We start from the raw sequence: 26777 nt of genomic DNA, 5'->3' as shown, positions 1-26777 counted from the left end.
TCCTTCCAATGAATACCCAGGACTGATCTCCTTTAGGATGGACTGGTTGGATCTCCTTGCAGTCCAAGGGACTCTCAAGAGTCTTCTCCAACACCACAGCTCAAAAGCATCAATCCTTCGGCACTCAGCTTTCTTTATAGTCCAACTCTCACATCCATACATGACCACTGGAAAAACCATAGCCTTGACTAGATGTACCTTTGTTGACAAAGTGATGTCTCTGCTTTTTAATATTCTGTCTAGGTTGGTCATAACTTTCCTTCCACGGAGTAAGCGTCTTTTACTTTCATGGCTGCAATCACCATCTGCAGTGATTTTGGAGCCCAGAAAAATAAAGTCAGCCACTGTTTCCACTGTTTCCCCATCTATTTCCCATGAAGTGATGGGACCAGATGCCATGATCTTAGTTTTCTGAATGTTGAGCTTTAAGCCAATTTTTTCACTGTCCTCTTTCACTTTCATCAGGAGGCCCTTTAGTTCTTCTCTTTCTGCCATAAGGGTGGTGTCATCCGCATATCTGAGGTTATTGATATTTCTCTCAGCAACCTTGATTCCAGCTTGTGCTTCCTCCAGCCCAGCGTTTCTCATGATGTATTCTGCATATAAGTTAAATAAACAGGGTGACAATATATAGCCTTGACGTACTCCTTTTCCTATTTGGAACCAGTCTGTTGTTCCATGTCCAGTTCTAACTGTTGCTTCCTGACCTGCATACAGGTTTCTCAAGAGGCAAGTCAGGTGGTCTGGTATTCCCATCTCTTTCAGAATTTTCCACAGTTTATTGTGATCCCCACAGTCAAAGGCTTTGGCTCAGCCAATAAAGCAGAAATAGATGTTTTTCTGGAACTCTCTTGCTTGTTTGATGATCCAGCAGATGTTGGCAATTTGATCTCTGGCTCCTGTGCCTTTTCTAAAACCAGCTTGAACATCTGGAAGTTCACGGTTCACGTATTGCTGAAGCCTGGCTTGGAGTATTTTGAGCATTCCTTTACTAGCGTGTGAGATGAGTGCAATTGTGCGGTAGGTTGAGTATTCTTTGGCATTGCCTTTCTTTGGGATTGGAATGAAAACTGACCTTTTCCAGTCTTGTGACCACTGCTGAGTTTTCCAAATTTGCTGGCATATTGAGTGCAGCACTTTCACAGCATCATCTTTTAGGATTTGAAATAGCTAAACTGGAATTTCATCACCTCCACCAGCTTTGTTCATAGTGATGCTTCCTAAGGCCCACTTGACTTCACATTCCAGGATGTCTGGCTCCAGGTGAGTGATCACAACATCATGATTATCTGGGTCGTGAAGATCTTTTTTGTATAGTTCTTCTGTGTAGTCTTGCCACCTCTTCTTAATATCTCCTGCTTCTGTTAGGTCCCTACCATTTTTGTCCTTTATTGAGCCCATCTTTGCATGAAATGCAAATTATGATAAACTAACTATGATTAACTTCCCTAAACCCACGCATCCTGGGCATGACCCTGTTCCTTGCAACTCCAATGGGCCTGAAAAACCATTCACAGATCCAATTGGTAGAACATCTAGTAAAGGAAATATGAGAGCAATGTGTCCCATAGGGAAAACGAAATACAGAGGGTGTTCTGATTACAGCCTCAGGAAATCACATGTGCAAAGCCGTCATACAGAAGATCAAGTGCTCCCTGGTACTAAAAGGTGGCTAAATAATTTCTTGAAATAATTATGGTGTTTTTCTCTTGTATTTCCTTCTCCCCCCTATACTGTGAAGGTGGCTAGGCTATTTAGGCTTCCATGCCTAGGGAATATTTGCAGACTGGGCAGAAAGAAAAAGCCATTGAGTTAATAACTTCCTCGCCCTTTGTGGAAGCTCTAATTGCACTGAAGAAACTGCCAGGTGTTCCTGATGGAGAGGGTGTGAAGATTTTGGGGGTTGAGAAGAAAAAGAAGAGAGAATAGTTAGCCAGTCTCCTAAACTGGAAAGCAATCAGAGGTCTGTGGTTTTGCACAGTTGTGGGTACTTAGCATCTAGGCACTGCTCTGCCCAACTAGGGCAATATCCCCAAGCTGACCCTGTCTCTTAGGAGTTTGAATGTGAGATATATAAGGACAGTCAGCAACAGAGGTGAAAGGGTTAGTCGCGCAGTTGTGTCTCTTTGCGACCCCATGGACTGCAGCCCGCCAGGCTCTTCTGTCAATGGAATTCTCCAGGCAAGAATACTGGAGTGGGTTGCCATTCCCTTCTCTATGGGATCTTCCTGACTAGGGATCGAACCCAGGTCTCCCTCATTACAGGCAGGTTCTTTACCATATGAGTCACCAAGGCCATAAATGGAGAGACACTAGAGAGAAAATATTCAATAGAATGTCAGAGTGGAGACCTGTGCCCTGCTCTGTGGGCCCTGGGGAGGTGGTGATATAATAGAAAAGGGGACCCCAGGGTGCCGGAGGGACAAGAGTTTCTCATATTGGCAAATAGAATTCTAATACCTGCCAGTTTTGCTGCTGTGGCCACATACATTTCCAGGACACTGGTGTGACAATGGGAAGGAAGATCCCCAATAACACCTGGTACAGAACCTTCCACTAATTTAGTGGAAGCAGAATTGGAGTTGGAATTAAGTGGTTTAAAAACAATAAAGAACACAGCACCTTCTCTATGACTCAGCAATTTCACTCCTAAGTATTTACCTAAGAGAAATGAAAATATATGTCTGCAAAGAAAGACTTGTACAAGAATGTATATAGCATATTTATCCATAATAACCCCAGACTGGAAATAATGTCCTTGTGATATATTCTTTTAATGGAATATTACAGGGCAACAAAAAGGAATGAACTAGTAGTACAGCAATAACATTGATGAATCTCAGAAACATGCTGAAAGAATCCAGACATAAGAATACATACCATATAATTTTAATGGTAAAGTACTCTAGAAAAGACAAATCTAATCTGTAATGACAGATCAGCAGTAGCCTTGGGCTAGGCATTGGGAAGAGGCACAGTGGAAAATTTTGGGTATATTGTAAATGTTGAACACACTGATTATAGGTGGTTACTTGAGTGCGTAATTTTGCCTAAACTCATTGACTGTGCACTTAAAATGGGGATATTTTATTTTATGCAAAGCAAACTTTAATAAAGTTGATTTTAAAAATGAATGAGCTAAAAAAAATAAAAATAAAAAAATGAAATAAAAATGAATGAGCTCCTGTGGAAGAATCTCAAAGAAAACCCCCCAATATTATGCTGAGTCCAAGCATCCAGATGCAAAGAATATATATAATACGACTCGATTTAATGAAATTCAAGGACAGATGAAGGTAATCTACAGTGCTAGAAAGTAGGACAGGGGTGGGGATGGGCCATGTGGGAACTTTGAGGTGTGATGGGCACGTTCTCTATCTTGTTTGGGAGTGGTCATTACAAGCATGTGTGCATGTATTAAAACCCCTTATACTCTTAAAATATGTGTTTTTCACTGTTTTAATATTTTACCTTCATGTGGTTTTATTTAAAAAGGCACACATAATAAAGAATAACAATAGACATATTTTGCATACATGAGATTGAGTCATTTTTGCACATTGATTCTTCTCATAGTGGTTGTATAATAGGCACTCCTAGGGCAAAGGGCAAGGTGGATGAGAAACCACATCTTGCTGGACAGCCTAATGCAGTCTGTTTGTGTGTGGTGGTTTAGTCACTCAGTTGTGTCCAATTCTGCGACCCCATGGAATGTAGCCCACCAGGCTCCTCTGTCCATAGGATTTACCAGGCAAGAATACTGGAGTGGGTTGCCATTTCCTCCTCCAGGGGAATTTGCCAACCCAGGGATTGAACCGACACCCCCCTACATTGCAGGCAGATTCTTTACCGCTGAGCCACCAGCAGTCTATTTGTATGTAGCCTTAATCCAATGATTTAGAAATGTATGTGGTAAACAGAAAAGAATAGAACAGTCATCAGCTCTGCCTCATACATAGCAGTTGGGAGTCAGACATCATTCTGGAGGGGCAGCAGCTGCATTTCCCCAAAACTGGGGCTGGGGGAAGGGATCCTCCCTGAAGCAAGGAAGAATCCTTGAACAAACTCTGAGCTCTGCCAACAAGAAGGAAATGGGAGTGGCTTGAGGGACAACCAATACTTTCTGCTCCACCTCCTGTTCTGCCCAGCTCTGGAGCTATTCTTTCCAAGGCTTATGTCTCAGTCACATGTCCGGATCCAGGTTCCACCCACAATCACCGGGTGAAGTGCTTTCCCCCAAATATGCAAACCTCTTCTGGAAGGCTTGGAACTACAGGCCCACAATTTTCTATGCTCCTTACTCAATGTAAGGGCCCAGGTCCTCCCGCAGCATCGTGGGTTCCTTATGGTATATGTCATCTGGATGGCTTGTTCCCCACCTGTGGGAGACCTCGAGTTGGTTGAGGACAAACTTACCATAAGTTTGGGCTTTCTCTTTATGTTACTGCCATGTCTGGGCGGAGTCTACCCACCCCCTTTTTACGGAGAGGGTGCGTGGTCTGCGAGCCTACTGGGCTAAGGCAAGAGGAATGTCTCCTTGGTAGGACTGAGTGTGGTGCTGAGCGGAGTGGAATCGCTCCCACTTGGTGGTGGATGTGTGAAGACGACCTGCTGTCGAATGGCAGAGTTCTCTACAGACACCAGCGGAAAGGGAAACTGAGCTCAGCTGCCAAGTGCTCTTCAGAGCTTGGCAAGGTAGTGCTGGTTCCCATGGACACTTGCAGCTTCCTGGAGCTCAGGTTCTCCTGACTGCTCAGCACCTCCTCTTCCCTCTTCCTCAGCACTGGCTTTCTTTATTTAGTCTAAGGGGCTGGCAAGTCCTCTCAGATTGTGTCTGAACTTTTGAGATCCATTTCGATCCCTGGGTTAGGAAGATCCCCTGGAGAAGGGAAAGGCTACCCACCCCAGTATTCTGGCCTGGAGAATTCCATGGATTATATAGTCCATGGGGTCGCAAAGAGTTGGACATGACTGAGCGACTTTCACTTTCACTTTCTTACACTGCATGCTTTGTGATTGTGGGCTTTATTTTCTAGCTCTCTGGTGGCTGACTTGCACCTAGCTGTCTGGGCTGAGGGCCTAGGCAGTGGGTGGAGTGCACACAAACTCATAGGAAGATGACTTGAACAAAGGTGAGTCAGGGAAAGAGAGAGGAGGAAGAGAGAGTGAGTGAGCAAGCAGAAGATTAATCTGCAGTATCATCTAGTCCCATGTATGTATGTAAGTAGAAGCAAGAACTTAACTGACCATGTCCTACAAAATTGTTCCCATAGGCTAAAAAGGGTTAACGCAACTTCTAAAAAAATACTGAGATTTGTTTGCACTTACTGCTGATAATCGTCCTCCAAAATGTCAAATAAACCCAATCTTTTCCTCACAAGCTGCCTTGTCTATGGTTGGATGATCTAATTAACCATTTGCCCTCATTAAAATGGGTGTATTGGGTTGGTCAAAAAGTTTATTCAGGTTTTGCCACAACTTCTTATGGAAAACCAAACAAACTTTTTGGCCAACTCAATATTTTCTGAGCAATTACAGTTTTGTACTATTGTCTGAGGCAATACTCTCCAATAGGACTTTACGTGATGATGGAAATAGTCTGTATCTACGTTGTCCAATAGTGTATCCAGAAGCTACAGCAGGCTACTGATCACTTGAAATACGGCTAGTGGAGCTGAGGAACTGAGTTTTTAGTTTTATTCAATTTTAATCAATTTAAACAGCCACATATGACTAATGGCTCCTGTATTAGCCAACACAGGCCTAAAGTTTACCTGTGTGCTCTGCTAAAATGTAAAGGGAGCCTCACACTGCCCCAGCCTCTGAGTGAATCAGTCAGCATTCTATCTGACTTCTACCTTCTCGGGTGATTCATCCCTTCTAGAACTGAGAGTGGGTCCTTGGAAGGCTGTTGCACTTTGTGTGATAAGGTGTTCGACATAGTTACCAGGCAAGGGAAAGATACATTTCACGTCATGATCTGAAATAGACCACCAGATATTTCTTTAGCAAAGATGGATTTATTCCGGATTAGTAGGGAATTGCAATTCGGGATCTGTATGCATGTGCAAGTCCTCCAGCTGGCAAGGGAAGAACACTTTTATAAAGGGGGAAAAGGAAGTTGGGAGGACTGTGGCAAGCATAGAGCCCAGGGCTTTTTGTTGGCTGAGTCCTTACCAGGCAAGAAGAGGAAGCTGTTTTCTTCCTGTTGGGCTCTGCTATCATCACAGGGCATGAGAGCTCCCCCTTCTGGTCTCCAGACCCTGTTTAATTCAGGTTTCCATTTATTGATTTTTCACTAAGGGGACAGGGGAGCTTGTTGCCAAAAGGTAGATCCTCAAGGTAAATGGTGATGAAACATCATTTTCCAAAATGTAGATTGGACTCATTTATAAGAAGGTGTCTGGATCTCATGGTTTGGTGTGGACAACTTTCCTAACCAACTCTTGTTTCCCCTGACAACAGGAAACTGTCTGCTCTCATTAGATCATGAGTTCTCCTGGCACAAACATTGCATAGTGCTGCATTTTGCCATGCTTCCATGGCCTGTAGTACTATATACACCTTTTTTGACACCTTCCTCTCTCTCACCACTGTATCCAGTCGATCAAGTCCTACTGAGCATTTCTCCTAAATATTATTAAATCTACTCACTCCTTTCTCTCCCAGTTTCCACAGCTTTAGTCAGAGCCACAGCAACTTTTGCCTGGATCATTCTTATGGGCTTCTTGCTTCCAATCTCTCGCTTCGCTAATTAGGGCCATCATGTCAGCTGGGCAATTTGTATACTGCTAGAGGCGACTGGCCAAGGAAGTTAGTGGGGCTGAAGTATATATAACCTGCATTCTTGTGCCCAGGTATGAAGCTCTGTTTATCTGGAGAGAGTACCTTTGTAATTTGCACCAAGGTGCCACATAATCCTGACAGCTATCCAAGACGGCAGCCACTAGCCACATGTGGTTCTTTAAATTTTAATTAATTAAAATAAGTAAAATGTAAAGTTCACTTCTTCAGTTATACTAGCTACATTGCAACTGCTCAATAGCCACTGTATTGAACAGCACTGATAAAGAAAACGTCCACCATTGTAGAAAGTTCTGGGGACAGCACTGGATAGACTGCTTCTAAACCATTCTCTATACATATTGCTGGTGAGAGCGATCTTTTAACGCAAAGCTAAACATGTCCCTTTCTTGTTTAAAAGCTTTCAGTGATTTCCACTCCATCAGCAGCAATCATTTAGCAGACGGGTGAGGCAATTTTGTGGGTCTCAACCAATATTAAAAACAAAACAGCAAAAAAGAATAACAGGACAGGTACTCGTGGATATGTAGTCTTGTTTGGTGAAATTTTTGTTGTTATCTGTATTTCTTTGTCTCTATATCCAGATGTCCATCTCTCTATAATTCAACGTGTGTGATGTTCTGTTGTGTTGCAGTGAAAAAGTCAAATTGTGTGTGGGGAGCTGACTGAAAAACATGGGCTTATGAGATATGAAGTCTGAGCTCTTTAACTGGCATATCCTTGTATGATATGATCTAAACCCTAGGGGACCCCTTTCAAACTCTCAACGCTGTCTTAACCACTAATTTAGAACTGCTAAGGTGGTTTCACCTAAGACATTGAGCTTTTTTTCTTATATTCATGTCTGCCTTTGCTTATGCTGAACCCTCTCCTTGGAAGGCTGATTCTATAGTCCAGACAAATATGCCTGGACAACTTCTACCCATCATGTTAGCCTTAGCTTAGGAAACACCTACTCCAGGAATCCTTTCCTGAACGCTCCAGGGCGGGCTGGATGCCGTGCTCTGACCTCTCACAACGTGCTACAGGGTTATAATACTGTAATGATTTATTTACATATTAATTTCCGGCATTATACTAACTTCTTTCGGTGCAAGTATTATTTTACTCATCTTTGTATCTCAAAGGAGAAGCACAGTATTTGGAAGATCCTGGGCACTCTTTCAATGAACATTTTTGTTCAAAGAATAAACAAGCGAAGTAAACAAAATAAATCAATCCGCTATGCAAACAATATAAATGCACGGCGAACTCTGGCCACCGGAGGGCGCTTTGGGAGAACCGGTGCGCAGGCGCGTTGGGAGGGCAGGCGCCGCGGCGGCGGAGGCGGCGGCAAGCGGCTGTGTGGGCTGTGGCCGCGGGAAGTGAATGGTTTTACCCAGAGGGCCCTGCGCGGCCTTTCTCCGCTGGCACCGGCGCTGCCCTCTTCTTCCCGGCCATGGCGTTCACGTTTGCGGCCTTCTGCTATATGCTGGCGCTGCTGCTCACCGCCGCGCTCATCTTCTTCGCTATTTGGCACGTGAGTAGCCGGGTCCGGGGGAAGGAGGGCGAGGTGGCGGCGCAGCCTCTTCTTGCCCCGGGCCCGTGGTCTGGGCGGCCACGGTCTTCGGAGGTCGGCACGCCAGGGATGGGGCCAGGCCGGGGCGGTGCAGGCCGCGCGGCCAGGGGTCTAGGGGCCCCTCCGTCCGCGGGTCGGGAGCTGCAGGTCCAGGAGGAGTCGAGGCGTCGGGCGGTTGGCTGGCTGCGCCTGCGGTGTCCCGGCGCAGGCCCCGCGCGCCGCCTCTCTTCCCGCCCCGGGTGGGGCGGCCGCGGTGCTGACGGGCCCTGCGGGATAGCGCTTAGCTGACCGGCTGCGCATCCCCGAGGTCTCGCATCACTCCGCAGGATGTTAAGGGCGCAGAGAGGCGTGCTACGTGCTTAGCCGTAATGAAGTTTGCCTAATTATTGCTAATATTTAATACAGAGTGCCTTTGTTTTCGGGTATTCACAGGACTGTGGCCCAAATGAGATAGTTGTAACCTACTTTAGATAAATTTCCAACTCTGCTTTTCAGCACTTCAAGTAAAATCACTTTTTCCTCCCTGGATTCTTGTTGCCCAGTGAACTTTGATGCAGGTTGAATTGATTACTTTGTTGATCTTAAATCCGAACTTTTCCCCCAAATCATACTTTGACCGACAGAGTTTCTCCAGAGACAAGTCTTCTTAGCCACCTTTGTATTCGGAGTAGCTTGACGTAGTAGAGATAGTTTCAATTTGATTTTGAAAATGCTCAGAAAACTTAGGCTTCTGTACGACGATTTTTCCCCCTTCTTTTACTCATATCATGTTGCAGTACAAAAGCACATCCTTACTGGTTCCTGTAAGGAACAAGTTAAGTTCTCTGTGAAATAGTTCTACAAGAGATTTTTAAGGATTCTTGTTTCTCTGAAATAGTTCTGCAAGAGATTTTTTTTTAAAAAATTTGATTTTTGGCTGCCCTGGGTCTTTGTTGTGGTCGTAGGCTTCCCATTGCAGTGTCTTCTCTTGTTTTGGGGCCTGGGCTCTAGGGCTTACAGGTTTCAGTAGTTGCGGCATGCAGGCTTAGTTGCCCTGCCACATGTGGGGTCTCTCTGGACCAGGGATCCAGCTGGTGTCTCCTGCATTGCAAGGCAAATTATTAACACTTGGACCACCAGGGAAGCGCTCTTCAAGAGATTTTTTAAGGATTCCTGTTTCTTTAAGATTAGAAACAGCCTTTTGGAAATCAGCGTTCATTTAAAATTTATCTTATGTTTGCTCTGCCCTCCATACCTCTGGAATATTGGTCTTAATTTGGATGATGGGGCAAGTTCACTCTTATGTAAATCTTAAGTCAGGTTTCACCATAGCAAGGATTTGTTATGGAACATGGAGGAGCAGAGTGATTTAAGTGGCAGCGGTGTTGTGTGCAAAAAAAAAAAAAAAAATCTAAATCCATTCCCTTTTGCTAAAGATTATATTTATAAGTATTTGAAACCCAACTGCTTGTGTAGTGGGGAATTCTTATGTAGGCTATTAAGTAACTGTTCCCTCTAAATGCTTTTCAGTAGGAACCCATAACTTGAAGAGCATTTTGGACTCTTCTTTGACTCTTCCTTAATAAATAAAGATAATTCGGGATGCAAACTAGCTCTGCCTTTGTAAGCCTCTGATGAAACTGAAATGTGTGGTTCCCTGCCGTCTGTAGATGAGGATTTAATCACTTCCTGCTTCATGGGCACTTGTTTTCTGACGAGCTGATGAAGATTCTTAGAGCTGTGGATGCTTACATTTTGAACTAAATTGTGCTTGGCTTAAAGAAAACCTGGAACTGCACTTTTAAAAAATGGGCAATTTAAATGAATATGTGTCTGAGTGAAATCGGTATTTTTTTGGGGGGGTGTGGCTTTCCCAGGTGGTGCTAGTGGTAAAGAACCCGCGGAGGAGACATAAGAGACACAGGCTTGATCCCTGGATTGGGAAGATCCCCTGGAGGAGGGCACAGCAACCCATTGCAGTATTCTTGCCTGGAGAAACCCAAGGACAGAGGAGCCTGGTGAGCTTTGATCCATAGGGTCGCAAAGAGTCTGACACGACTGAAGTGACTTAGCACCGCATCTCACACAGATAGTTTTAAGTCTTGTTATAGAATTAAAAATTTGTTTGTACTCAGATTAGTGGAGAGCTTATGTCCTTAGGGATTTCTTAGTAGTTCAGAGGAATATGCATCCTTTGGGAACAAATTGAAAATTCTAAATAAAGACATAGTTTTAATTTTTCTGTTAACTATGTAACCTTCAGTTTGTTTTCTTAGATAGTTTAAGTATCTGTGAGAAGACTCATCTGGAAATTTCAAGTGTAAATTAAAAAAATCTCCTGTATGTTAACTGTTCTATGGAAGATTTTTTAATGCTGATGGTTACATCTGTCAGTGTAGTAGTCCTAATTCATGTGCTTGATACTTTTTGGAGAACAGAGTTGGGGAGCACAGGCTTGTTTGAAAGCTAAAAATGCAGAAGTCATTCCCCAAAGATGTGCATCAAATTATTTATTTTTGTTTTTGAACTTTTGTGGAAAATTTTGTGAAATCCTTGTTCAGACCCACAGTCACAAAAGATTTGAAAACCACTAGTTTAAGAGTCTCTTCAGAAGAGTGTTGACAACTCTAGCTTATAGCACTCAAACAGAAACCCATTCAGCAACAAACTCATTAAAAGATCCTTTGAAATCACCTGAAGAAAATGTCCAGTGGGAAAAAAGTTTATGCACAAGTTTTGTATTTTGCTATTAAATTGGATCTTCTTAAAGGGAAGTAATTGTATTTGTGATCGTGGTCCTTGTCTTAAAGCTTATTGTGGTGGTGGTTTAGTTGCTAAGTCAGGTCCGAGTCTTTTCAGCTCCACGGACTGTAGCCCACCAAGCTCCTCTGTCTATGGAATTTTCCAGGCAAGAATTCTGGAATGGGTTGCCATTTCACTGGGAGTATATCACATCTGATGTCAGATAACTGACTAATAATATCTATAAAACATCATAAATTAATATCTTTAATTGTACACTTGTATTTTTAACATGTATGTGTGTTATGGGTCATTGAAAGTGAAAGTCACTCAGTCGTGTCTTTGCGACCCCATGGACTATACAGTCCATGGAATTCTCTAGGCCAGAATACTGGAGTGGGTAGCCTTTCCCTTCTCCAGGGATCTTCCCAACCCAGGGATCAAACCCAGGTCTCCTGCATTGCAGGAGATTCTTTACCAGCTGAGCCACGAGGGAAGCCCAGGAATACTGGAGTGGGTTGCCTATCCCTTCTCCAGCGGATCTTCCCGACCCAAGAATTGAACTAGGGTCTCTTGCATTGGAAGCCCAAAGGAAAATGCCTTTTGGTGAGTTCTGTTCTTTATGTTAAGCATAGGGCTATTTTTTTTTTCCTTTTCCCCTTTTTATTCAGTAAATATTGATTGAACACTTAAGTATGTGCCAGGCACTATTTTAGGCCCTGGAACAGAGCAGTGAACCCAGCAAAAACCTTTGCTTTCATGGAGCTTACATTTTAATGTTTAATTAATTTCCTTCCATTTCTGCTTGCATTAGAATTTTTATTAGGCCAGATTGGTGAATTTTATAAAATTCCAGAAATTAAACTCATCTTTTTGTGAAGCTAAGGGTTTTAACAGGATTTAAGGATTAAAGTTTAAGGATTTAAACCAGCATATTAAAAGGTAGAAATATATGACTTAAGTGATTTTTGGTACTATTGAGTAGCACTGTCTCACATATAAAGATACTAGTCCTAGCCCACCAGAGGAAGGGCAGATTAAATTCTTTGTCCCCTGGGTGGTTAGTGGCAGCAATTAAAATAGCTTCCCCATAAATTTGGGGCCTTTGGCTTCTTCTTTTGACACTGAACACCACAAAGTGGTGTGTCACCCCAATTTGATTTTTTGTGCCTTTTGGCTTTGAAATTCTGTGTTCATTGACCCTAAATGTTAATGCCACATTTCTTTTCAGAGTTTGAACAGAAACATTTTTAGCCCTCATTGACAAATTTTTTTAATTAAACTTTTTATTTTGTATTGGAGTATAGCAAGTTAACAATGTTATGGTCATTTCAGGTGGACAGCAAAGGGACTCAGCCATACATATACATGTATCCATTCTCCCTCAAACTCTCCCCCATCCAGGCTGACACATAACATTGAGCAGTGTCCCCTGAGCTATACAGTAGGTCTTTGTTGGTTATCCATTTTAAATATAGCAGTGTGTACCTGTCCATCCCAGACTCCCTATCTTTTCCCCTCCATCCTTCCCCCCCTGGCAACCATAAGATCATTCTCTTGAGTCTGTAAGTCTATTTCTTAGACAGAATAATTTGTGATTCTTGCCATGTTTTTTTTTTTTTTTTAATGGTATGATTTCAAGAAATGTATTTGTTCATTTATTTATTTATATTAAAGTTGATTTTAGTTGATTTACTCTTGCCATGTATTTTGAGTGAGCTCTTTCCCCCCCTTACCACATATATAACTGTTTCACTTATCACACCATGAGAAGCTGGCCTTAACCTGGGCTTTACCTTTCTTTAGTCTTTCGTTTGGTGACTACATGAAAGGATCTGCACGTGGTAGGAATATACTGAGGACATGAAACAAGGTCAGATTGATCACTTTTGTAGTGGCCTTAAACAGGTCTGCTCTTTCCTGTGTGGTGCCTTAAGGTGAATTAGAATAAGATGCCCCTTGAGGCAGAAGGACTGCAAAAGTCCTCCCTCCTGAACAACCCCTGGGTGCAAAGCCCATGCCAAGGTGTTTGGCAGCAGGAGCCTGCGATGGCATTGTGCCCCCACCTGGCCTTTGGTCCTGTGCAGAAGCTTCACTACTGTATGTGGTGATCCTGGCTGTGAAGTTTGATAATCTTAGTGTTCCTCTATTCTGAGGCCATTTCTTGAAATTTGCAGATCAAAGCAGGACCTTGAAATATGTGTGTTTGGACACAAATGGGAACAAATTGAAGCATGCGAGTCCATTTCTGGTGTCCCACTGAACACTGTGACAGAGGTGGACATGCACAGATGATTAAAAACACTTCAGCCTGAGGGGCACAGAGTCTGGGGGAGGGCATAAACCTGAACTTAAATCCTCTCCTCTAGTATGAGAAATGCCAGCCTGGTAGCGTTATAAAGCTCTGCGCTCTGTGGAGATTATAGACAGACATGCAGTTATTTCTGCCCAAGGAAGTCAGGGAAATCTACTGAGAGGGGTTGACATAGGAAGAGTGTTTTTTAGGATGATAAAGAGGAGTTTCCCTAAATAATTATGGCTGAGGGAAAGACCATTTCAAGCAGAGAAAATAACTTGAGTGGAAGCATTGAAAAAATTGAAAATTGAAGATATTTATCATTTTAGTGATAATGATAGACATGTTTTCAGTTCTTTAAATGTGATTCTAGTTATTTGTTAATGAGCACATCCTTTGTTTACTGAAAACTGGTACAGGTAAAGTTAGTGCACTTCCTCATTACCTTTATTCAATTATTGCTTGATGGGGCGGGTTTGTTGCCACTTTTTTAATGTGAGAGATCCTAACTATGTTATTTTTATTTTAGATTATAGCATTCGATGAGCTGAAAACTGATTACAAGAATCCTATAGACCAGTGTAATACCCTGAATCCTGTAAGTTATAATATAGGATATTTCTCTAGATTTTTAAACTGTTTTTGCTTTTAACTTGATATAATTTTAAAGTGGCCAGTATTCTCAGTAGCATGATAAATTTGTACTTTTTTTAAGTAGGCAGAATTTTAAAAAATAATCTTTTTCCTGTCCTGCTTGACTATTCTGACTATTATTAATCTGCTGGTGATCTTGTCAGCTGTCATACTAACATTCTTCCAATCTGCTTTTTACATTGTCGGCCAAAGACAGTTGAAAAGGTCAAAAAGATTAAAAGAGTCAAAATTGCATTAAAGGTGTGTACTGCTTTTTAGTGTAATGTTTTAATGCTGCATTCATTTCATGGGGAGGGCGAGGCATTTGTATTTGTAAACTGTTCTGTTCAGTGTGCTTGTTCATATGCCTGTTGAGGTTTCTGATTTCATGAAATTTCATATTTTATGCAAATGTTTGCTTGCTGGCCCAGTCAAGTAGGGAAAGCTGTTAAATGCTCATGCATTTTAAAAAATGTTATAACCATAGGCACTTCGATATTAGATTATTAGGTGCAGTGTTTGAAAGTTGGTTAACCTGAAATGACTTTAATAGGTGAGATTATTCTTCTTTTGTGACTTACTCTGAGATAGTCTGTAGGTGGAGCCTTTAATACCATATCTACTTTCATCGTTGGTTCTGGAATTTATTTACTCTTTCAGCTGCTGTTTATTCAGAACCTTTTAGGTGGGTAGCTCTGTTCTTAGGCTCTGAGATCTTGGAGTAATGCTTACCCTCAGACTCACGCTATCAGAATTTGTAATTAACAATTTATATGCAAATGTATACATAGTTATCTCTAGTATATCCAGTCTAAGTTTCTAAAACAGAACTGTCTTATACTAAGTTCTGAGCTCTTCTGGATTTAGTTATAATGTGGCCCCATTGTGCCTGGGGCCCTGTGTTGATTGTTACTTCATTTAGTTTGCTCATTCAGGAAGATTCTCCTTTAGACTGTAGGTTTGATTTTGTTGAACTGGTCAGAAACCGAAAGGTTGTTTGTAAGAAAGCAGTATGTCTTCAAGAAATAGACTGTTAATTCATCTTTAAAAATTACTTAATGAAGATAAAAACATATATAGACTTGAGCTGTGTAAAACTGAAATGCTGGCATGCCAGAGGGATTTTATTTGGAAAGGGTCTGTAAAGTTAATTTGCTTCTTTATCATTGTTTCCTAGATAAATAGGCAAACTACATTCCTAGTTTGTCTTTAAAGAACTGATACAGTAAGACTTGATGTAGGTACAGTTAAAAGTATTAACTGTTTCTCTACTCTTACTAAACAAAAAAGAAGATAAATCTGCTTTCTCATTGGAAAGTAGTAATGTTCATTGTAAAACATCTTAACTTACTCTTTAATTGTTACCAAGAAGTTGAACTGAAATTTCTCCTTTTGATGGTTGTTGATTAGTAGTTTCCTATTTCATTGGCTTTTCATTACTTCAAATAACCAAATGATGATGAGGATAATAATAGCTGAAATCAGATGAGGGCTGTCCTGGGTGCCAGGCTCTGTGCTAAACATCTTTACCTGAGTTTTTTCATTCAGTTTTCATGACGATCCTAAGAGGTGGGTATATCATACTCTAAAGGAGAGTGAACTGGGGCTTAATGAGGTTCAGCACTTTGCTCAGGGTCACACTGCTAACATAGAGTCAGAATTGGAACTCAGACAGCCTGGTTTTTAGGTTCAAATTCTTCTGGTTTCCTAATTTAGTATAAACCTAAGATGGACTCATTTCATTTTAACATATAGTTTGTGATTTCTAGCTTTTTTTTAATGGAAAGAAATTCTCACTTTGTGCTTGGGACCTCCAAATGCTGCAGTGGGTCAGAGGGAAGTTTCTACATCAGCCTAAGTTGTGTTTTGGATAGGGTGCCGATAATTGGCTCAATAGCAGTGCATCTGACAGTTTTCCCTATTGAAAATTTGTTTTGACAATTCTGCCAAAGTATGGGGGAAGACAAATACAATTATTTTTTTAGAATGTGAACCTTATCTAGAGAACATTATGATTTGCATGTTTAAGTACTGTCATTTCAGCCATATTTGCATGAGGTGTTTTTTATGAATACTAGTTTTTGTGTAAATGTTGGTTCCTAAATGGAATAATTTTCTGCCACTTATGGGGAAATTTCATTATTAAGGAATGAAGAGTGCTGGTCTTTATGAGAGATGTATAGTACAAGTTTCTGGACTGCTTTGAGGAGAATGGAGGGAGTGTGGCATTTTTTTCATACTAGAACTGGTAGAATTACATATGACCTTTATTATCAGTCTTATTAAAGAAGACTGTTTAAAAGCAGTAGGGAGCATGCTTTTAAAGTCATTTTCTCCCCATACATTAGTCTGGAAGTGCAGAATGAAAATTTGAATGATGATTTGTATTGTTAGATCGGTTGGTTTTTAGAGAACTGAAATAGGCTTATTATACTGTAAAGAAAAATCTTGTAATTTAAACTAGTATTATAAACAGCAGCTCTAGTGGAACTCCTAATAAAATGTATATTTTTCTTGGTTTGTCCTGGTTGTACTATTTGTGTTTCAAAGATTTCCCTGTAGACGTTTTCTTGTTTTCTTACAGATGTTTAACTTTGATCTTAACTAAATGCTGATTTAACAGTTCATATTATTTATATGTTTATATATATGTGCAGAGTTTAATCTTATTATATTGCTTAAATTTGTGGAAAATATCTGGTTAGTGGTACAGATTAATAGGTTTTACTGGAATTTTATTTAAAATAGTATTAATTAAAAATTTTGCTTTACAGCTTTGAATGGGAAGGGTAATTTGGGAGTAGTAGAAGATGGGCTTGAATAAGTAATATAATTATATTATTTCTACAGCTGTAGTTTTCCCTCAGAAAAGATCTGATGGTACAGTCCAGGCACATTTGAGAAACTGGCTTTGCAGCTGTGACTTACTGTAGGAAACTCTTTGGCTGAAACTTTCAATGAAAGTTTTAGTATTTATATTTAACAGAGTCGTTAGACTGAAATCTTTAGGATGAGAAAGATAATTTAAAGCATGAACTCTTGGTCATTTATAAAAAGCATTTTCCTTGGACTAATTTTTCTTCACTTAATACTGCTTGCTATCAAAAGATGTATTTTGTTTTTGAGTTCTGAGCTGCTACTGGTCTGCTGTGTTTGTAGCACTTCACTGGAGAAAGGCTGAAAGAAACAGAAAGGCTGTGTAGGAATGGGAGCTCAGGAACAGGGAGAATTCTGGTTTCATGGTTTAGATCCCAGTCTTTTCCCTCCTGCATTGCAGAAAGCACATCGTTTGCATCTGTGCATTTTAGTGTTCTTCCACTCCGACTGTGCTGAGATTATTGGCTGTTGGCTTTCCATTGAAAAATTACTGTTGTGGTAATGTGTGTTTTGCTAAATATTGTATTTGTAGCACCCTGGTTTCTATTAAAGGCTTAAAAACACTAATGTGTAACCTTCTAAAGGGAGCTTTGTTCTTGTGAATTTTTTTATATCATGTTGCATGTCATCAGATACTTCATTTTTATATTTTTATCATTTTTAAATAGTGGAAAGAAAAAATATTCTAAGTTATTCTAAGTGATTAGCAAATAGCTTTGTTTGAACAGTCTGGGTGGTAACTTTGTGTAATTTAACCTGTTGTTCTAAGAATTTGGGTTTTAAATTTTGAGTCACATATTATTGTTCTAGTGCAAGCTATAACCTCTGGTCATTTTGCATATAATTCTGCTTTCGGTCAGAAGTTAAATATGAAAATAAAACTCGGTAGCACTTTTCATTTCTGATTCTAAGAGAACAAGTGACTTTTCACTGTGGAAACTTAGTTGCCACCTGCTTTCCAAATTAGCAGTTGACTTAATGCCAAGGTGTTTTGATAACGGATAACCGGCTTGTGTTTTTTCTTCCAGCTTGTCCTCCCAGAGTACCTCATCCATGCTTTCTTCTGTGTCATGTTTCTCTGTGCAGCAGAGTGGCTTACACTGGGTCTCAATATGCCCCTCTTGGCATATCATATTTGGAGGTAATATTGAGATACACTTCTAATACTTTTCCTAATTAAATTTTAATTATACTATGGTTGATACGATTATCTTAACTTACTAGTCACCTAAATGAAAGTGGTGGTGGTTTAGTCGATAAGTTGTGTCTGACTCTTGCAACCCCATGGACTGTAGCCCACCAGGCTCCTCTGTACATGGGATTCTCCAGGCAAGAATACTGGAGTGGGTTGCTATTTCCTTCTTCAGGGGATCTTGCTGAGCCAGGGATTAAACCCGGGTCTCCTGTACTGCAGGCAGTTTCTTTACCGACTGAGCTACCAGGGAAGCCCCCTAAATGAAAGAAGTTGGCATTTGTTTTTTAAACCACATGGATGAACAAGTAACTGCTTTAATACCTCTTATGGAGCTTATGTTACTATTTGTCAAACGGTTTTTTAAAAGTTGAGCTATATCTTACATACAGTAATGTGTGGACAATCTGAAGTGTATAGCTCAGTGGATTTTTATGTCTGTGTACACTAGTGAAACCACCACCCAGATCAAGATATACATTATTTCCGGCCCCCAGAAGAGTCCCTCGTGTCCCATCCCAGTTACCCTCTAACTTCCTCAGGAGAACCAGTGGTCTTTTGTCACTTAGATTAGTTTTTTCCATTTCTGAACTTCATGTAAATCAGATTGTACAGTGTTTGTCTTTATTTATTTCTCCTTTTTTACTTTATGACTCTAAATTTGGTTATTTATAAAAGATTCATATTTCATAACTTCTACATGTTTTGTTTCAGATAGGCAAAGTCTCATTGCCCTTGACTTTAGGAAGTACTTTGGGAAGAAGTACTTAGAAGTAAAGTGGTTTCGCATCTGCAATGGGCTGTGATATGGCTCAGGAAAAAGTGTACATGTATTTAGAGAATAGAAAAGAGAAGGACAAAGCTGCATGGTTAATGTGAACATTTGGAACATCTTGATGAAGGCTTCTTTATGTTAAAATAGAAAGTTAAAAGGAAAAAAATCGTATTTCCTTTTTACAGTTATTTGTAATTCTCTTGGATTTCTGAAAGTGTAGAGGAGACCAGATATGCCTTCTTTAACTGCTCTGTTTTCCCCTTTAGGGGCTCTAGTTTTAAAATCAAGATGATAAAAGGAAAGAAGTCCACATAGAACTAAAAGTATGCTTCTCTATGTGGGCCACCTCTCATTGTAACCAATATTATTTGAGAAAAATGCTGCTGTCCATCTTGAAGGTTAGCTTCCATTCTGAGTGGCTAATCAATTGTGCTTATTACAGGTATATGAGTAGACCAGTGATGAGTGGACCAGGACTCTATGATCCTACAACCATCATGAATGCAGATATTCTAGCATATTGTCAGAAAGAAGGATGGTGCAAATTAGCTTTTTATCTTCTAGCATTTTTTTACTACCTATATGGGTAAGTTTAAAAAATGAAAATACCATTTTACTTTGCTGCCTGAAACATTTGCAGGCATTAGGTCTGAACACCTTAAAACCCACTTGAAGAATAACTCATGTCCTGAATGGTGGTACTGGTAATGGCACAGTGCACACTGACAAATTCACACACATTAAATAAACTGGTACTTGTCAAGGCAGCCAGCTGATGTGCAGTCAGAGGCAGAAACCTGGGGTGGGGATGCTGCTTCCAGAGTCTCAGACAGTCAGTGAAGGACAGTCCTCGTTTTCCATGGCAGAGCAAGAGCGTGTGGCTGTGTGCATTTGCAAAAAAGTTTTTGCTTGCCTCAGTGTCTGTCTCAAGATTATGTTTAATTTTTTTTTTAATCATTCTCGTTAAACTATATGTTCTACACTTTATTTTCTGATTTGCATGCTCTGTATGGCATGAAGGAAAGAAAAGTTCTATCATACAGGGTGGTGCAGTTACTGATTTTCATCCTTTTATACTGAGATGGACTCATATATCATTCCTCTCGATCAGGGTTTCTTGACCTTGGCACTGTTCATATTCTGGGCAAGATAAAATTTGTTGTGAGAAGCTGTCCTGTGCATTGTAGAATGTTCAGCAGCATTCCTGGCCTTTACCCACTAGATGCCAGTAGCATCCCCCTGCCCCAGTGATAATAACCAGAAATGTCTCTAGACGCTACCAGATGCTCCCTGTGGGGCAAAATCGCCTTGGTTGAGAGCCACCATTCTAGGTGTACTGTAGGTGGAGGAAAATAGCTGCTTATTAAAACTAGAATTAAACTAGGGCTAGAATACAGTTATAACTTTTCTTTATATAAATACATCTCTCCCATTTTTTATTGACATATTCAACTTGGAGAGAAATTTCCACTGGATTTTCAAAATATGAAGAAAATTGTATTAGATGAAATTATTGCAGTAATTAAGATTCTCTTCCCTCTCCTTTTTGTTACTTGAAAACTTGCTTAGTATTAAATGGTAGGCATGTAGTCATAGTTCTTGTTCATATTATTTTCTGTTATGGAAGAGGGTGAAGTGCTAGACTTAAATTTACGGAAAATGCATTTTTATGCCTTCAGAGGTGATATTTGTGAAAAATTAATGTCTGCAGATGTTCATACATGAAACAGAGTGAAAAAGTTCTGAAAAGTGAAATTCCATGTGTCCTTTTAATTTCTGTTAATTTTCATATTTTAGCTTCTATAATAAGTGTCTGAAACAGTGCTGATATTTAGTAGACGCTTAAAACATACTTGCTGAAAGAAGGCAAATGAATGAATAAATGATAGAGTTGTGGGAAAATGTTCACCAGGAGATGGTGGCACTATGTTGTTCGTTTTATTTATTTTTAAAATTTTATGTTTTTTGGCTGTGCTAGGTTTTAGTTGCTTTGTGAGGGCTTTCTCTAGTTCTGGCAAGCAGGGCCTACTCTTTGTTGCGGCATGCAGGCTTCAGTAGTTGTGGCTCATGGGCTCTAGAGCATGGGTTCAGTAGTTGTGGCATATGGGCTTAGCTGCTGTGTGGCATGTGGAATCTTTCCGGACTAGGCATCAAAGCCTTGTCCTCTGCACTGGCAGGCGGATTCCTATCCACTGTGCCACCAGGGAAGTCCCATTCATTTGTTTTAAATTGTCTATCAAGCTTGCTCACTTCCTTGCTTTGTATTTCCATTTAGACACACATGCTCTTGAACCATGCTCTCTCACCTCGCCCTGCATGTAGGATCAAATGGTTATTGCTTTTTATTTTGCTTGTTGGTCTCCTTTTCTTTTTTAAACTTGCTGCTGTTGCCTAGAGCCTTTCTCTAATGGGAAAGTTCCTTGATTATTCCTGTCTGTAAAATGGGGATAATAATGGTACATACCCTACCTCCTAGCACCTAGCAGAAGGCCTGGCATGAAGTGAGCCCTTGGAGATGCTCACTCCTATTCTTAGATACAGCTCTGGAGCAGTGTGCTGTTTTGGATTGCTTCTCTAAGCTCTGATCGCCCATTAAGTTTTCAGCTGTGCTGTTCTACTTGCTAAAATTGGAAAGGAAATAGGGGACAGCTCAGCCCATGTACTGAGCCAGTCGTACCTTAGGCAAAAGTCCACAAATGCAGATTAAAATCATATCGTGAACTTGTCATTGGTCTTACCATTTTCTGTGATGTTGTGATATCACAAACTAGTTTACTATATAAAGCAGAGTCAACTTTTTGGTGCTGTTAGTTTTTATAGTTAGAAATGTTTGAATTAACAGTAGCCTTTTTCTTCTTTTCAGCATGATCTATGTTTTGGTGAGTTCTTAGAACAACGCTTAGAAGAATTGGTCCAGTTAAGTGCATGCACAAAGCCACCAATGAAGGGATTCTATCCAGCAAGATCCTGTTTCCAAGAGTAGCCTATGGAATCTGATCAGTTACTTTAAAAATGACTCCTTATTTTTTAAATGTTTCCACATTTTTTGCTTGTGGAAAGACTGTTTTCATATGTTATACTCGGATAAAGAATTTAAATGGAATTACGTATAAATTAATATAAAATGATACCTCTGGTGTTGACAGGTTTGAACTTGCACTCCTTAAGGAACAGCCATAATCCCTTGAATGATTGCATTAATTATTGACTGTCCTTAGTCCATTGGAAGCTTTCGTTTATAGGAACTTGTAGGGCTCATTTTGGTTTTATTGAAATGCCATTTAATTATAAATTAGCTGTAGATATCAGGTGCTTCTGATGAACTGAAAATATGTATCTGACCTGCGGGAAACTTGATAGGTTTCCTTATCTATCATGTAGGTGATTATATATGGATGCATTAAAAAAATAAGAGTGGGATTTTTTCCCCCTTGGACTTGAAATACTATCCCTGTATATTGCATGAATGAGAGATTTCCCCATATTTCCACCAGAGTAATATACTTGCTTTAATTCTTAAGCATAAGTGAACATGATAAAATATATGCTGACTTGTGAAGAATGCATTTAAAGCTATTTTAAATGTGTTTTAATTTGTGAGACTTTACTTATTAAGAAATTTGTTACTAAATGTTCTAATCTGGTGGTAAAGGTATTCTTAAGAATTTGCAAGTACTTTAGATTTTCAAAACCGAATGAGAGAGAACATTGTATAACCATCCTGCTGTTCCTTTAGTGCAATACAATAAAACTCTGAAGTTAAGACTTATTTTCAGTGCATTGTTTTAAAGATTATAAATAGCTATTTCTTAAACTTGCTTATTCCAAATAAAGACATATCACTGTCAGTTTTTTAAGAAGATAGTAGAGTATTACTTTCTTGTTTTTTAATACCATGCTTGGATCTAAAAAGGACAATTTTTAAATGGTTAAGTATATTACTGTCTGTTGTCATTTGACAAGATTCGTAAACACTGATGGCATAGCATCATCGTTTTTCTTACTAATTAAAAATTATTGTGAAACTTAAAAGGTTTAAAGTATTTTTTTCCTTTTTGAAACAGCAGGTTTTTAAGGTGAAGTGAGTTATACATTTGTGTTTGGTTTTTTTTTTTGCTGCTGCTTGAAAGGCAGGTGATTTATGGCTTGCATGTTTTCATAAGCATTCTTGTGGTTTATTTGAGAGGAGTCAGTTAAGGCAATTGAAAATAGTGTAAGTGGTTCAAAGTTTCTTAAAGGATCAAGGAAGAAAATCATATGTAGAAATTTTATGTAATGACCAAGGATATTTATGGATGTGTTTGTGCAAGTCTTATTCTAAGTAGCCCTTGAATTAGATGCTGTTTTATGCTCTACTAGTAAAGAAATGCTTCCCCACCTTTAGGAGAAGGTTACTATTTTGAGATTGGGTAATAGGGGTAAATACATTGAAGAAGAGGATATAGAACCAGAGAGTGAGGAGAGTCAAACCATTTCAGAATGAGAGATGCTTAAAGACTTGTAGTCTGGAGCACACCTCAAGGGATCTGATTGTTCATTAGTTCATGCAGTAAATTGTTTATTGAGCCCTAGTTAGGCACTGTAGACTCGTGATCTGAGTATAAGCAACCATTCAGCATCTAATCCACCCAATTGTACTAGCATGCACTCATTTTTCTTTCTTGTTCACGAGAACTTTTTATCATGAGAGACTTGGCCAAGTCTTCTGTACTTCAGATAAGTTTTCTGGGGTAGTTACTTTTGTATTCCCGTCAAAGTATTTTCATGAGCCCTTCCTATCTCTTAGCAAACTCCACGTTCCTTTATGAATTTTAACAAATATCCTAATAATTATTTCACAGTATTCTCCAGGATTAATGCCAGGTTTATTGGTTGCAATTTGTGGAAGCCACTTTCACATGTTTCAAAAGTTAGATATGTAGTCCTTAGCTGATACCTCAAGGATGATTGACAGTCAGTGGTAGGTTGTTAGGTCCTAGGCGTGTAGATAATTGGAATATCGGGTACCTGGATGCTCTTATAATATCTGCTCTTTACCGTCACCAGTGTTTTAAGAAATTAAGTCACTTACCAAGAAAAAGCAGAAACTATTTGCATTGACAGTATGCCAGTGGTTCTTTTCTTTGCTGTAAATTTAATTTGTTCCCCTGTTAATCTGGTTTGGGTGGTCCTAGCCATATTTCTATTATTCGTGCATGTCCAGCTGAAACATAGTTAGTCTGGGTTCATAATCCTTTCCAGCTTTAGTCAAGACTGTACCCTCTGCAGCCACAGCTGTTTATTTAGGAATTCTTTTTTCCCTTGTTGCAATTACTTTTGCTGTTGTGTTTTAAGAGCTTTCCAACTCTCTGAAATCATTCCTGTAACTTACTGTAGTTATTATCTATATCAGCAACTTGGTGTTGGTACTACAGATTCCCCTGCATTAAAAATATTATGTAACAAATGTAGTCTATTTAGCAGTTATTCTATTGAGTAATAATACTGTATCATGGCAATATGTCCTATTAGTGCTAAGGAGGTATAGGGGTAGATTCTCAAATGCCTGAATCTGAATTTTATTAATATTATTTGATAATTTTCACAATATTTAACTGATACTCCCCACTCCCCATCCCAGGGTAGAGGAGAGTTGGGTAACAAGCTGCACATAAACTACTAATTTGTTTGAAGTTTGAATTACTTTTCACGGGAAGAGGGTAGTGACAGGAAATGACCAGATAATCCACTTTTGACCTGTATCAGATAGTACTAAAGCATTTGAGAAGCCTCATACCATGAATAGTCAGACCTATAGTCAAGTTCAGATACCCAGGTAATAGTCTCACACAGAACAACAGAATGCATGGCAGTTTGCAGTATGTGTCTTTTAAAGCCTCTTCAGTATTTTTGGCTCGAGGACCACTTATGCTAATAGCGTTCATAGAGCTCTCTGCAGATAACATATTTTGAAAATATGTAAGATAATTGCATAGAAAGGAAATAGAGATGTAGATATAGTTTGAAACTAGCAAATTATTTTCCTTGCTACAACACTTCTCTTTTCCTCCAATATATATTTATAGACAGCGTTCATGGAATATTACTGCCATAGTACAAAGAATGACTTGTGGATTTTTTCTTATACTCTGCAGGAGGGCCAGCTTTCATTTTGGGTGTGGCTATCTCACATAGCAGTGTGATAATATCAAGTCCATTAAAATGATCTATATTTAAAAGTACATATCTAATTTACTTACTTAAAGCTCAGTTGGTAAAGAATCTGCCTGCAATGCAGGGGACCCGGGTTTGATCCCGTGGTCAGGAAGATCCCCTGGAGAAGGAAATGGCAACCCACTCCAGTACTCTTGCCTGGAGAATTCCAAGGACAGAGGAGCCTGGTGGGCTACAGTCCATGGGATCACAAAGAGTTGGACACGACTGTGCAACTAACTTTCACTTTCACCACTCACAAATGTGCATTTGTCAATAATCACTTGTATAATTGTAAATCAGAAGTTTTGACAGCCAAAATATTTGAAACGACACTTCTCAAAGGGGACAGATAGAAATGCTGATACCTTGTCTAGCATTGTTCATGAAACCTCGTAGTCATTGTTCTAGGAAACTATTAATAATGTTAATCTCATAATTTAAGCTCTTTTGCTCAAACCAGGCTTTGATCTGTGGTCAGACCAGTAGCTAATTAGTCTCTGGCACTAGTATTGCAGCTTGGCAGATAGTTCTGAACTAATACTGCAGGGCGATGCCAAGAGAGAAAATGGGGTTCTCTTTGGGGATATGTTGAGTAGCTTTCTTGCAACAATTTTGCTTTGATTAAAATTAATGGTTTTAAACCTAAATGTCTTAAAAAGAGTAAACGACTCTGCTGCTTTTTCTGCTTGGTTTTGGAAAATAGAATTAACCATTAAGGTGATCTGTGGGATTGGAGTGAAGGTTTTACCATACATTAGTTTTATTAATGTATATTGTGGAAGATGTAGAGAACATCTTGACATAGAAAAGAATGAATAAATTAACATCGTACAGTGCTTTCCCTAAACATTTACATTTCTTTGTTTACAGTGTTCTTGTATTATGGAGAAGAACAATTTCTTAAATAATAAATTGATGACTAGGTAGATCTTAAAACTACTAAGGGAAACACAGAATGTAGTTAGCTATCTGTGTTCATGATTTGTTAAAATCTAAGTTAACCTTAATGGTGCTGTACACCATCCAAAGACAATGTCCTTATGTTGTCCTGCCTTCTTTAAGCTTGCTTGCTTTATTTTGCTTTTGTATATTTAATAAAAACTGTCTCAAATGTTTCCTTGTGTAGTTTGTGGATAACGGTTGAGTTTTGTGTGTTGATTCTATTTCAGCAACTAACTGGCTTGTGTATGACTAGGATTCCAGCAGGTCTCTCTGCCTCCCTTCCCTCATTGTTTTGATGGCTGTCCTGCAGATTAACCAGAGAAAATTCTTTTCCAAGAATGTTGGAATTACATGTTATTAAACTTTATTGGATAATTATATTTGAGTAGTGACATCCCATGATTGTTATGGAATAATTGATGTTTTTCCTTATACTTAGTAAAATAGTTAACCATTTTATTGTGGAAGGCTTAACTGGCACTTGGCAGTGGAAATTGAGATGCATGTACTTTGAAAATTCAGTTGATTAAAGGATTTGATTAGTCCATGCTAATATTTTTTCTGCTATTCTTAGATATTCATGAGTAAGCTATTTATTGGGAGAAAGCTGATAATAAGATTTGGTAATGTCAATTTCAGTGATTGTTTAAAGCTTAATGGAGTGATTTTAAATTGTACTTGGTTATAACAACAAAATCATGAGAAAGGTCAATCTATTACTGCAGCCTGTACTTAAAATAACTTCCTTGTTGTAATTTTTGGCATTGATTATCTTCGGTCAGAA

General features: G+C 39.5%; 1 protein-coding gene across 2 annotated transcripts; it reads left to right on the top strand.

Annotated features, from left to right (window-relative positions):
- The first annotated feature begins 8187 nt into the window (after nt 1–8187).
- CNIH1 (cornichon family member 1) lies at nt 8188–22888 on the top strand. Of its 2 annotated transcripts, XM_081509416.1 has the most exons (5): nt 8188–8323; nt 13909–13977; nt 17918–18030; nt 19299–19442; nt 21720–22888. In XM_081509416.1, the coding sequence occupies exons 1-5, from the start codon at nt 8243–8245 to the stop codon at nt 21745–21747; spliced, it is 435 nt and encodes a 144-aa protein (XP_081365542.1). In that variant the 5' UTR covers nt 8188–8242; the 3' UTR covers nt 21748–22888. The 2 variants fall into 2 exon arrangements, with proteins under 2 accessions (XP_081365542.1, XP_081365543.1); XM_081509417.1 differs by lacking the exon at nt 19299–19442.
- Nucleotides 22889–26777: the final 3889 nt, after the last annotated feature.

This window comes from Giraffa tippelskirchi, chromosome 7, assembly GCF_054371585.1.
Source record: "Giraffa tippelskirchi isolate mGirTip1 chromosome 7, T2T-mGirTip1v1.2.pri, whole genome shotgun sequence".
NCBI classification, from domain to species: Eukaryota; Metazoa; Chordata; class Mammalia; order Artiodactyla; family Giraffidae; genus Giraffa; species Giraffa tippelskirchi.
Note: the sequence above shows the minus strand (reverse complement) of the source record. Positions and strands in the feature narration are given on the sequence as shown.